The following is a 12,247-nucleotide window of genomic DNA, read 5'->3' as shown; positions in this document are numbered from 1 at the left end:
TAAGAGAGATAACAGATTATAAATATTACAGCTGTTTTATCATCACACATTACAATAAGAAATAATACAAAAGAACTATAACAATATGAAACTGAGAATAATGCCTAAAATTGTAAATAAAAATCAACCATTTTTGTCTGGTGCAAAAGTAAATTAAGTTAATCAATCAATTACAAAATAACTAAAAAATAATAATAAATAAATTTAAGTAAATAATATAGGAAGAACGTTGATACAAAGAAAATTCAGCAAAAATCATTCATACAACATTCACACAGCCCACAAATTGCATCGCAACTAGCCACCATCGCACTACCCCCGCAGACCCGCCAATAACAGCCGCCTGACCTCCACCCCAAAGCGAGCACGTCCTTCAATACTCCTAATCTCATCGGGATAATCGAGGAGGGATTCAAGTGGAGAAGGCATATTGAATACCTATGCCATAAACTAAGGTTTGTCTCCTATAATTTTTATAAGTTGAGGTCGATACTTGATTTATCAAAGTTGAGAATGCTTCATTTTGCAATTGTACAATCTCTATTAAATTATGGCTTGGCGGTTTGGGGTGGTACTTATGACACTCTTTTGTTACCACTATTCATTATACAGAAAATGATCATAAAACCATATTAAATAAACCCATATTGTTCCCCTCAAAAATTGCATTCAGTGAATTGAGAGTCATGTCAATCCGTCAACTCTATGTGCTTAGCATATTTAAATATTTCAATAAACATAGAAGCTCATTTTCAAGAATCAATGTAACTCATAGAACAAGATACAATCTACATAGATATGTTACTTATGATTCGAATTTAACGGTTATTCGTAAGCAGCTGGTATACATCGCTCCAAAGATTGTAAACTGCATCCCGAACGAGCTCATCGGTGTACCTATTAAGTTTGTACCAATAAATATTAAAAACTGGATAGTTCACAACTATTATTTCCATCTTAATATTTTATGAGTTCAAAAATTTTTTCAGCTTTTAAAACTATTCATTATTGTCTGGATTAATTCACAATTAATAGCATTTATTTTAAATATACTTACCATTGTTTGAATAAAAAGATTCCATTTTAAATTATTAGCTTAAGATTTAGAAACAGTTACGGTAAGTCTCTACTCCTACTGGCGAACAAGTGTTTCACTTATGCCAGTAGTTCTTCACCTCCAGCCGTATTTTACAGATAGATGATATAGATATTTAGAATAATAATTATTGTTTTTTTCTGATTGTCACATCTTTGTACAGTTTTTGTGTTTTGGTGAAATAAATTGAATTGAATTGAATTGACCATAAAGAAAATATAGCATAATCCTTAACCTATCTTTTTTTCTATGCTATTGCCTTTTTGTCTTCATTTGAAACTATATTGACCACCATAGCAGAGAAACGAATCAATCATATCATGCAGCCTGATATGAAAATAATATTTAATATTATGCGAAATTACAATGAAAAGTTAATAAACTTCAGATGAAAAACAACTCGATTTGACAATCGACTGGATTAACTAAAATTCACATGAAACACAATAGCAGCACAGAACATTATATTTTTGAACACATCGGCACTTGGTAGCATTTAGGCAATCTCCAGTCATTGAGCTGGGCCACCTCATTGGCATGAGGCATAACTTCATTTTTATAAATATTGAACAAATCTGCCAAAAAGAGTAATTTATTCAATTGGAAGATAGTTTTATCTAATTACTAAAACTCGCAAAAATTCAAGCTTTCAGTAGGCCCACATTAAAACTAGGTAGGCCAATCCTTAGGAGTCATCAAATTAGGCCTCTTCACTTTTAAGAGGCGAGCTTCCATGTTTTCAAAATTAATTTTGAACATAGATAACATAGTAGTATGAAGATCTAATAGTCGACAATCAGAGGCAAAGCAAATTAGCCTTTCAATTGATAATGAGCCACAATGAAGATTTTTTTAAATTAACATGTTAATAAAAACTTTGATAATTTTGATCAAATTTTCACTGAAGCCTACGATTGTATTAGTCATGTAGTATGAAGGATTACTAGTATGATTTTTATTGAATATGTTTCGATTATATTTTGAAATATTTTTACCTAATCACCCAAAGGCCAAATCTAACAATTTTAGTCAACCCTTATGCCTTATGTTTGAAATGTATCAAAAATGTAGCACAGTAGGAAATGTAATTTGATACAAAATTAAATATACAGTAGTTGACAAATCACAAACACAAATGTCTGCAATTCTTGATAAAGTATACATCACTTCAATTCACAATAACTTTGAATTGTGAAGTTTCACGCTTACTAGCACAAGTCTTTATTTTATCAACTGTTGTTGTCTTGAATCATTGTTCATCAACTACTGAAAACTATTGTTGATCCCTTTTTGATGCAAAATGAGGTATCCTCTATCATGATATTACTCGCAACTTCAATCCCTGGGACCAGGCATACTTACTTGACCTATCGGTGGACCGCCTCCGCCGTCGGCCAATGACCTTGGTGGAGCCAGGTGTGAGGAGAGCCTCGTCGTCACCGTCGAGGGGGACCTCCCAGGCGATGGAGCCGCGCTTGGTGAGCGGCGGGGGCGGAGGCGGTGGCGGAGGCGGCAGCAACTCCTCCAGCGAGTCGTCGGAGAAGTTGGCAGCATCGTCGTCGCACGACTCTGTCACTATCCTCAGCTGCTGCGTAATCGCTTCCCCTCCACCCTCCGCCGGTTCGTCGCCGCCTCCTCCCACTCGCCTCCTCACCTCTCGATGCCTGTCCATGGCCGTTGGTAACGTCCTGAACAAGCAATGATGAGAAGCTTTTGTAACATTGTTAACAGAACATTTTAAAATTCAAGATTATCTTGAGAAATGCAAATTTCTATGGCTCTATTTATAAACTTTGCTTGGATGAAAGTAAGACTGGAATAAAGATTGTGTGCAGGCCTTTATGTGTGAGAGCCGTTTGCAACTACAGAACTCACTAGAGAAAAACCAAGCAACGTTCATGAATACGTTTTGTTCTCAATAAAAATAGAATATTGTCAACAAATGACAATATGGGTCAAATCAATCTTCTTAAGCATAATTTATTCTTGTTGATGTTTCTGATAGAAATAACTGTGAGGAAAAGACATATTATGTCAAAATATATACTATACTATTACTAAACATATTCACTCTCCTTTCCAAGGCTAGTGAGCATCAAAACATGATAAAAAAGTATCACGTATCTTTACTTTATTGCAACACTACTAGTTCCAACTCGTCAGGAGTCAGGAGCCATTTCCCTTGAACTTCATCAAACATTCCTTGAAAATTGCTCTTGAAGAGTTGAAACTAATAGTGTCACAATAAAATAAAGGGTACTTGAGAATAAATTATTTTACATGTTATACTATACATGTATGAGCATAATATATCATTAATTTGTGGAATATTTGGCAAACTTAATTTTTGTGTTGATCTCCTCTGTGAAAAACATTCTACAGTGAGGTCCACGTTATAATGGCAGTGTTTGATTAGCAATGGTATTGCTATCCTTGTCTATCATTCAACAAAGCGGATAGCGCTATCTCTTCCTCGTTTTGCTATGTTGCCAGATCGTCAATGTAGAATTATTAATTAATTAACAAAATATTTCATCTTAATTATGAAATTATTGAAAAATATAATTTCTTCCTTGATGAAATATAATTGATTATTTTAAACGAGAATGAACCGTTAATATTACATCAATAAACCTGTATCAGCTGCCTTCTATAGAAGGCATTGCATTGACAAGACAGAGGATCGGCAACGTTTCTCTTCTATCTTTCTCCACTGCCATTATAACGTGGACCTCACTATAGTGGAATAGATATAGCGTAGTATAAGTTTTGCAGCCAGAATCACTTCGCAAAAATAATATTATTTTGTTCTTGATGAGAAATGTTGTTTGTTGTCAAATGAGTTGCTCTAGTTGTAGTGTTATTGTGATGGGAGATAACACACGTATGTTAATTATTATCCTTCAGCCTGTTGAAATACCGGTAGCGAGTCTTTATTCAGGTTTGAAGAGACAATATAACAAATCAATGAAACATAATAAATCCAGTCAACAGCACAAAATTCGGTCGAATACTAAACATTCCAATGCTACATGTTTAATGATTTTGATCAATCCTAAACAACGTTTGAAAAATTGTGGGAACTTCTTAATGAACAATTGAAGCATTATTGCTTCCTATTGCAGTATAAATGAGTTTAAATTATGATATTAAATGGTATTAAAATTATTTTAATATGCTATGGTTTTCCCATGTTCTATATTGCTTTCTGACCAAGTCACACCAACACACACTGAAAAGGTAGAGTCCATTGTTTTTCACTTTCATATGTCAATTACTCAAATTTGACTATTTCTATATTTTATGAAGATTCTAAATGATGGAATGTAAACATCAAACAGCATTGAAGTACTCAATGGATAACGGTAGTTGAATAAAACAAAGATATACCTAGGAGGGAGAGGGTTTAACCACTGTAGTGAGCCGTCATAAGGTAGACTGCCAAATCTGACAGCTGGATTCACTGGTTGGTGATTGGGATGGTAGTTGGCAGGAATCGTCGGTCCATTTTCCCATCCATAGGGCCTCTGGTGTCTTGTTTTTGGCTGTCAAAAATAAAATATAACTGTCAAATCATACTGACAATGGTAATTTCCATAGAACGTTTTTGGAAATACTTCGTGAGTATTGCACTTGCTTTATGACAACTGCATCTATATGTAAATGATCTGTATGAATTTTAACAAAGAGTCAGAATTTGTTTTTGCAGATATTTAGTATGCAATTTAGTATGCTGCAAAACATAATAATTAATGAATAGTGAGTTCTGGGCTTTGATCTGGATTAATTATCATTATATTTCTACAGTTCATCAGTACATACAATAATAATAAATTTTAAGTGCACTTTTATAGAACAAAAAGTATATGCATTCGGTTTTGAGGGAATAAAGATTATTGTTAGAATAGAAAACTCAAAATCACTGGCAAATTATTAGTCAGTAAAAAATGAAATAGAATGATAATATATAGTTTCATGTTGTTCATGATTATCATCGAACATAATTATTATCACTATTTCATCAAAACACCTACATCAATCAAGTATATTGTTTATCCCATTTTGTTTGATTTATTTTAATTTTGGTAGATTGAATCAATGAATCCAAGAGTGAATCCAATATATGTGTCATATAATTTAATTTTAACATAAATTTACAACAGTTTATACTGGACTATTTTATATTATATACATTTTATACAAAGTTATAATGTAAAATAATTAATGTTATTATCACAGATATATTAACGTTTACCAATTATACCAATGAAAAATATGAAATAACAACTTATTTATTGCAATAATATCATGATCGAGTTAATGTCATAATTCAGTTTTTATGAGTTGTATTACAATTGCGTAGAAAATTTCAATTTTTTCAAAGTTATGAATGGATTGGACTGATAAGAAAACAAACTTTTAAGAAATATTGGTTCAAAATTCATCCACAAATGCAGTACAACAAAAGCATGTAAAACTCCATGGATTTTAATGCATGACATAATTATTCTATTATAATATTCATATCGTTATTATAATAAAGTTTAACATAATAAAGACAATTTTTTAGCAAATCCGAAATCAATAAAACACGTTAATGTCGATTTATCAGATAAATAGCAATTTGATTACCCACTACAACAGCTTAACTTCAGAAACCTCCAGTTGGTAGAGCTAAGTAGGAAGTTATGCATTCAAAGATTCAATTTGCATTACTCCAATTCAGTGGCATGAAATACTTTTCAATGCACAAAGAGTGTAATTCAGATGGCGGCATTTCAAGAGGCAACTTTCGTGAATTCATTCGAGAAAAAATCAATAGCTTTGAATGCTATTGTCAAGCAAATGAGCATTCTATCATAATGTCCAATATTCAATACTCGATCACTATTGTTGGCATCTTGAATGGGGCTTTCAGCGGCCCTCATTCCCTCATTCTCTGTTCCCTATTCATGATTCTTTTTCAATTTCCTTTTCACTTTGTCGCCACGCTACGTTCACATTTCTTTCTCCCATCCAATGTCTTATCTTTTCCTCAGGCAAGTCGTACCACTGATTTCTTTGTGTCAAAATAAACAACACTACTCTTTTAATTGGTGTAAACGAGTTATGACGCATAATTCAGCTTACAAAATAAATTGAATTGCAGTCCCTCATTCTCCATAGATTCTCCAGTTTTTTTTAAAGAGATTACTGAGATTTATTATTTTTATTCTATACAATATCAGTGATACTATGAGTATAGTACTTAATGATTTATTTTTTACTTTCTATACTATACTGATGGTGATACTTAGGGTTGCCACCCGTACTATATAATAAAGTATTGTACTTTATTTGGAGGTCTTGTACTTTATACTTTGTAAGCAAGATAAAGTACGCAAAAATACTTTATTTTGCTCAATTAAAGTGATATATAATGAAGTACGAGGAAATCAAAACATTTTAGATTAGTAGAGTGGCGGAGACTGTCAGATTTCAAATAAATTGACATTTTTACTGATAGAAACTAACAGGTAGCAGGTAACAAATGGAACGGACTGCTCCACCAAATACCTATACGTTACCAGGACATTTCATTATTGAACTAATTTTCAAGAACTAGAGCATATGGAGAATAGTCATATATGTACATAAATTAGTCAATACTTTTGTTATTTATTTATATAATTTCATTTGAACTTAAAAATAGCCTAAATAAGCTGAAACCTTTATTTATTTTATATAAATAAAGGGTGCTTTATGTTTTTATAATGTGTTTTTAATAAATCAGTCAAAATTGTACTTTGAGGAGTACACAAAATTATCTCAGGCTTTGGCCAAAGGGTTGCAATTTTTTTGCATTAATTTTCATAATCGTGTGTATCTCGAATTATTTTGCAATAGCCTAGAGTTGATTGAATTGTTGAAGAGCAACAATACTATGCATTTTTTCAAGGCGTATAACTTACATTTTGAATTTAGAATACCAACTCTATAACTTTATTGGATTAAATAAAAAAAATATATGTTTTTTCTATGATACTATACCATACAATTCTACTGTAAGAGCGTGTGCTTTGTAACAAATGAAATTAATTTATCTATTTAAAGATTTATGATTATTTTCTTCATACCAGTATATAATCAATAACTTTCCAAGCTATCATGCATGATCTTATTTGGGTAAATCGAATTATTCTATCATTAGTTATTAATAATAGGATAATTATAATGGATTTGAATGTTAGTCACTGATATTCAAGTCAATAATTTGTATTCTTGTGAGTATATGAGAATGCTACTAAGAACTATGCTGACAGAACTTTTTGAATATACAGGTAAAAATGACATGTACTTTGAAAATGAAAATGAAATTTATTCTCCTTTTGCATAGCAAAATTTCTACAATAAAGAATCTCTCTCTTAGAATTAAAGTGGCAGCAATTGTGTAAAATGCAATAGGCGCTGCCAGTGTCATGAATCTTAGTTACATAAATTAAATACTATATAGTTGCTATTTTAAAAAAATAAGCAAAGTATTATACGGCCATTGCGGTACAAGTGTATTTTAATGAGTAAATAATGATAAAACATAATTTAGAAAAACAAAACAAAAGTTTTATTAAGTTTGATAATAATGAAATAATACTCCTATATTGATTAAGTATGAACTAAGGTGAAAAATGTAAATAACTAATTAAAAAATCAAGAAATTTAGAAATTGACCGAAGCATACATAAGTTTTATTGTAGCTGAGTTATGTGATGGGTTCTCAGGAGAGAATTGAAAAAAATTTCTATTTTTTGGTTCTGAAATAACCAGTCATTTACTATGGATGAAAATTCTTTCAAAGTTCTACTTCTTCTACCAGCATGTGGGATGGTGTTGAAAAGTTTTGGACCTAGGTATAAGAAAGATATTGAAAAAAAACTGAAATTTATTCTAGGTAGTCTTGATACTAGGTCCAATCTTCTTCTTTCGGAAAAGCTAGGCCTGAAAAACCCATCGTTTCCACTTCGCAAAAAGAAAATTCTCAAGACTTTGAAAACAAAAAGGTGGCGAAGAGGGAGAATACGTAGTCTCTTGTACAAAGGAAACGAAGGCTCTCTTCGACTTTTGAATAATATTAGTCTGATAAAATGTTTTTGTAGTTTGTGCAGTGGACTAAAGTGCACTTTTGCAGCTCCCCCCCCCCCAACATACAATACCGTATTCTAGTTTCGAATTTATTAAACCATAATATACTGTACGTAGTGTATTTGTATCACACAAATCCCTCAAGTGAGAGAATTTACAAAGGTATTTATTGATATCTTTCTTAATGCTATTTATATGCGTTTTCCAGTTTAGAGTTGAATCAATAAAAATGCCAAGGTATTTTATTTCCTCAACTTGCTCTATAGGAGGACATTGACATAATAAATCATCTATACAGCTATTTAGATGAAAAATAATTGGTTGTTCATAAATTTTTGGTGCACGCAAAGAAAAATTAATAAATTAAGTTTTTTCTACATTGATTGCTAATCTGTTTTCAAGATACCAGTGCTGAAGAAATTTACAATCATGGTTATTTAAACCTTAAGTACTATATTTTTTGGCCTGTGATCATCAATGTACTTTATTTTTCATAAGAAAGGTGGCAACCCTAGTGATACTATATACAGTACGGTACTAGAAGTGAACAGAGGTATGTGAATTTCAATTATTATTACGCCACTCACATAACTATTGGTTTACACTTCCTGTGATTTAATATATAACTTGTCAAATAATACATAATTTTTACTCACATTTATTTAAACCATTGTGAAGAGTATGGTTTCAACTCATGAGTAAAATAAGAACTTTTTGTGTAGTTGAGAAGTTGATATTGTGGTAATTATTCATATTAAATGAAAATACTGAGAAATTGTTAAAAACCACAGATTTATTGATACTTAGAAAGACCGGTTTCGGTTGTTACACCATTGTCAATCTCTGATAAACTGTGTCTGAAATCTGAGTTTATCAGAGATTGACAATGGTGTAATAACCGAAACCGATCTTTCCAAGTATCAATAAATCTGTGGTTTTTGACAAATTCTTAGTATTTTTATTTGATAAAATAAGAACATTTGATAATCTCGAACATGAATACAAAAAAAATCATGAAGTAAACCAACATCATAACCCTCCAAATCAGGAGAAGTCAACACTTCTGTAGCATCAATTTCACTTGCCTTTGATTCTTATGTAATTCTTATGTAAAATCAGGCAGAATTAATACCCACCAATGTTGTTTGTGTGGCGGTTGTGACATGGTGGTCCTCTACATTGTATCCATTGCCTAGTTTCAGTGATCCGTTGTAAGGCCTTCTGAAGCCATTAGTGCTACGTTTACTCGAGTTACCGGGGGAAACGCTGAAAAATGAATGAACAATATTGGATAAATTGATTGGCAGTTACTTTCTAAGATAGCTTTTAATATTGATCAAGATCACTTACAAAGATTTGTATACATTATGCTATCCCACCTTATTTGAGGTCTTTACAATATTTATGTTGTATGGGATGAATTGTTTTTTATGAAATAATAAATCACACTAATCCAATAAGACCATTATTAGATTAAGCCCATAATCTTATTATCAGTATACTTTCCCATTATTCTCACCTTTCCTCTCTCAAGGATAACGTTTTTGAAGTTAATCGAAGTCAATTTACAATTAATAATAATGATACTGAGTGACCTGGCTGGCTCAGGTCTAGCGTCAGAGTTTTCAGTTCACTCCTGAACAATTTCAGGGCCTCTGACATGACTTGACGATTGCTTTTAGACAGCCGGGACCGACGTAATGTGTCCATCCGAAACACGGGAATGGCCCAAGAAAGGTATCTTGCCCGGGCCGAGATTCAAACAAGGGCCTCCGGCTTACAAAGCTAGCATCTAAACAACCACTTGGCTATGGCCACTCACTAAATCAGTTCAATTACTGAAAATCAATTCACAATTGAGAACTAGTCTTGAGATTTGCCCTCAAATGGAACTTGGACACTCAACAAAATTATTTTAAAACCGGAAAACCAAGTTTCTGGAAGTTTCATTCCAAATATTTTATAATAAGATATGATGAATTATCATTAATGTGATTTTTGCATGACTATTAATCTATACTTTATTATTGTAAGTGATATGAGCATTCACATTATTTATCGTTAATACTTTCATGGAACTTATTCACTTGAACTTTGTCTCCGACTGTTTCTTTAGAGGTTTGATTCCCTTGATTTGGTTTGATTCATCCAATTTGGTTTGATTCCCACTTCTCCATCAGAGAAGAAGCTGCTAATATTGTCGGATCATCTTCACAACAAAAGATTTCCCATATTGAAATATTTTGTCGAATGAGAAAAATCTCAATATGATATATTAGGTTTTTTAATTTTATATACCAAAATTTTCATTTTTATTTTCATCATCAAAAACCTACATATTTATCAAAAAGTATAAATCAAAGCTATGACATTTTATACAACAACAATAATATTTTTCAAACAGGTTACTAACCTAATCTTACTAGAACTATACATGTTTTGTGTAGTAGTAAAATTTCCAAAATAATTTATTAGATTTAGAACCCACTAATATTATATCTATACAAACCGTGGAAGGAGTGTGGAGATAATCCGTTCAGCCTCTTCGGGTGGGGGTGGGAACTGTAAGCTATCGGCGGAGGCAGTGGTGGGGGCGTTGGTGAGGCGGCGCAAGAGGTTAGGAGGCGGCGGATCGGGAGGAGGAGGCTCAGGAGGCAGAGGCAGTCCGCCGCCCCCGGGTCCCATCTGCACCTGAGGCCGCAAATTCAGCACGAACTTCGCCCGGCGTCCGTTCATGCTCATGTAGCCGTCATCTTCGGAATGCAACGACGGACTGTCGTCGCCACCCCCGCCGTTGCCTCCATTGCCACCCCCGTTGCCGTTACCGTTGCCGCCCCCCACTGGCGGGTTGCCGTTCTCTAGGTCGTCGAACTCCGACAATACGCGGTCCAGCAGCTCCAGTGAACGTTGTACATCATCGCCCCTGCAACCATCAACACACAACGCTAAACATACGAAATTCAATACATTTTTCCTAAACAAAATACAGTAGTTCACATCTCTTCAAGAACAAGACGTGAATCAAAGAGACTTGGCCTTATTTCGAACAAATGATATTAATTTAAATTTTGAAGAGAGATATTTAAAAGTTTGCTTGTTTATCATCTTCCAATATAATTTTAATAAGTGATTCTGTACAAATTGATAAATCAATTAAATTTCAAGCACCATAGAACGGTGCTTGCCAAGCACGAAAGTCATCTAACGGAAGGAATGCAAGGAGAAAAAAATGAACGAACCTGAAGACAATGAGGTGATGCTATTTTTTGGGAGTTATTAATAAACTTAAGTGCTTCTGAACTTACTTATATAAATAATATTATAAGGCTGTATCTACGCGTATCTTGCATTTTTAATATATGGTTTGAAGCTTCATCTTGATTTTTATCGTTATCTTCTTGAATGCTCTCTTCTCCTCGAGGGGCAAGGTTTTTCAATGATACAGTTGTCTCTCTTCCATCACTAAGCCGTACCTTGGCATATTGTGGGTTGATTTGAAGAATATCCACCTCCTCGACCAATGGATCGAATTTACTTCTTCGTATAGGTACTTTCATTAGGACTTTGTTTGAAGGGGCAAGCCAGGTTGGAAGTGCTATACCATTAGATGATTGTCTATAGTGTCGGAACATCCTATCATGTGGCGTCTCATTAGTAGCCGTGCACAATAGGGATCGAATAGAATGTAGAGAATCTGGGAGCACAGATTCCCAATCAGATACATCCAAATTTCTATGCTTCAATGTAAGAGACACTGTGCGCCAAATTGTACCATTTTCTCGTTCGATTTGTAATCCAAAATCATCAAATCAATTCATCTTATCAAATACGAGTCAATCAATTTCTATTTTCTATTTCACAATTTCTATTCAACAACAAATGTATAATCTTCAAATCTTTTCTGGAAATGAAAACTGAAAATTCGCGTTACGATGGACAAATTTTTGAAACCAGACAAGTTTGATGGTGATCCGAATTCTCCAACAGCTCTACAAGAATGGAACTTCTGGCTAAAGACTTTTGAGAATTTCA

General features: G+C 33.2%; 1 protein-coding gene across 2 annotated transcripts in view; it reads right to left on the bottom strand.

The window, feature by feature from the left end:
- LOC111059742 overlaps positions 1-12,247 on the bottom strand; it is a 347,934-nt gene that overhangs the window by 83,409 nt on the left and 252,278 nt on the right. The window contains exons 4-7 of one of the 2 annotated variants that reach the window (XM_039423651.1): positions 10,725-11,138; positions 9,352-9,481; positions 4,487-4,641; positions 2,456-2,784 (exon numbers count right to left, since the gene is read on the bottom strand). In XM_039423651.1, the coding sequence (XP_039279585.1) occupies positions 2,456-2,784; positions 4,487-4,641; positions 9,352-9,481; positions 10,725-11,138 (1,028 nt within the window). The remainder of the gene's footprint in view (positions 1-2,455; positions 2,785-4,486; positions 4,642-9,351; positions 9,482-10,724; positions 11,139-12,247) is intronic. The other variant, XM_039423652.1, reaches the window with a different exon arrangement.

Source organism: Nilaparvata lugens, chromosome 3 (assembly GCF_014356525.2).
Source record: "Nilaparvata lugens isolate BPH chromosome 3, ASM1435652v1, whole genome shotgun sequence".
Lineage (NCBI taxonomy): Eukaryota > Metazoa > Arthropoda > Insecta > Hemiptera > Delphacidae > Nilaparvata > Nilaparvata lugens.
This window is presented reverse-complemented; position numbering and strand designations above follow the sequence as displayed.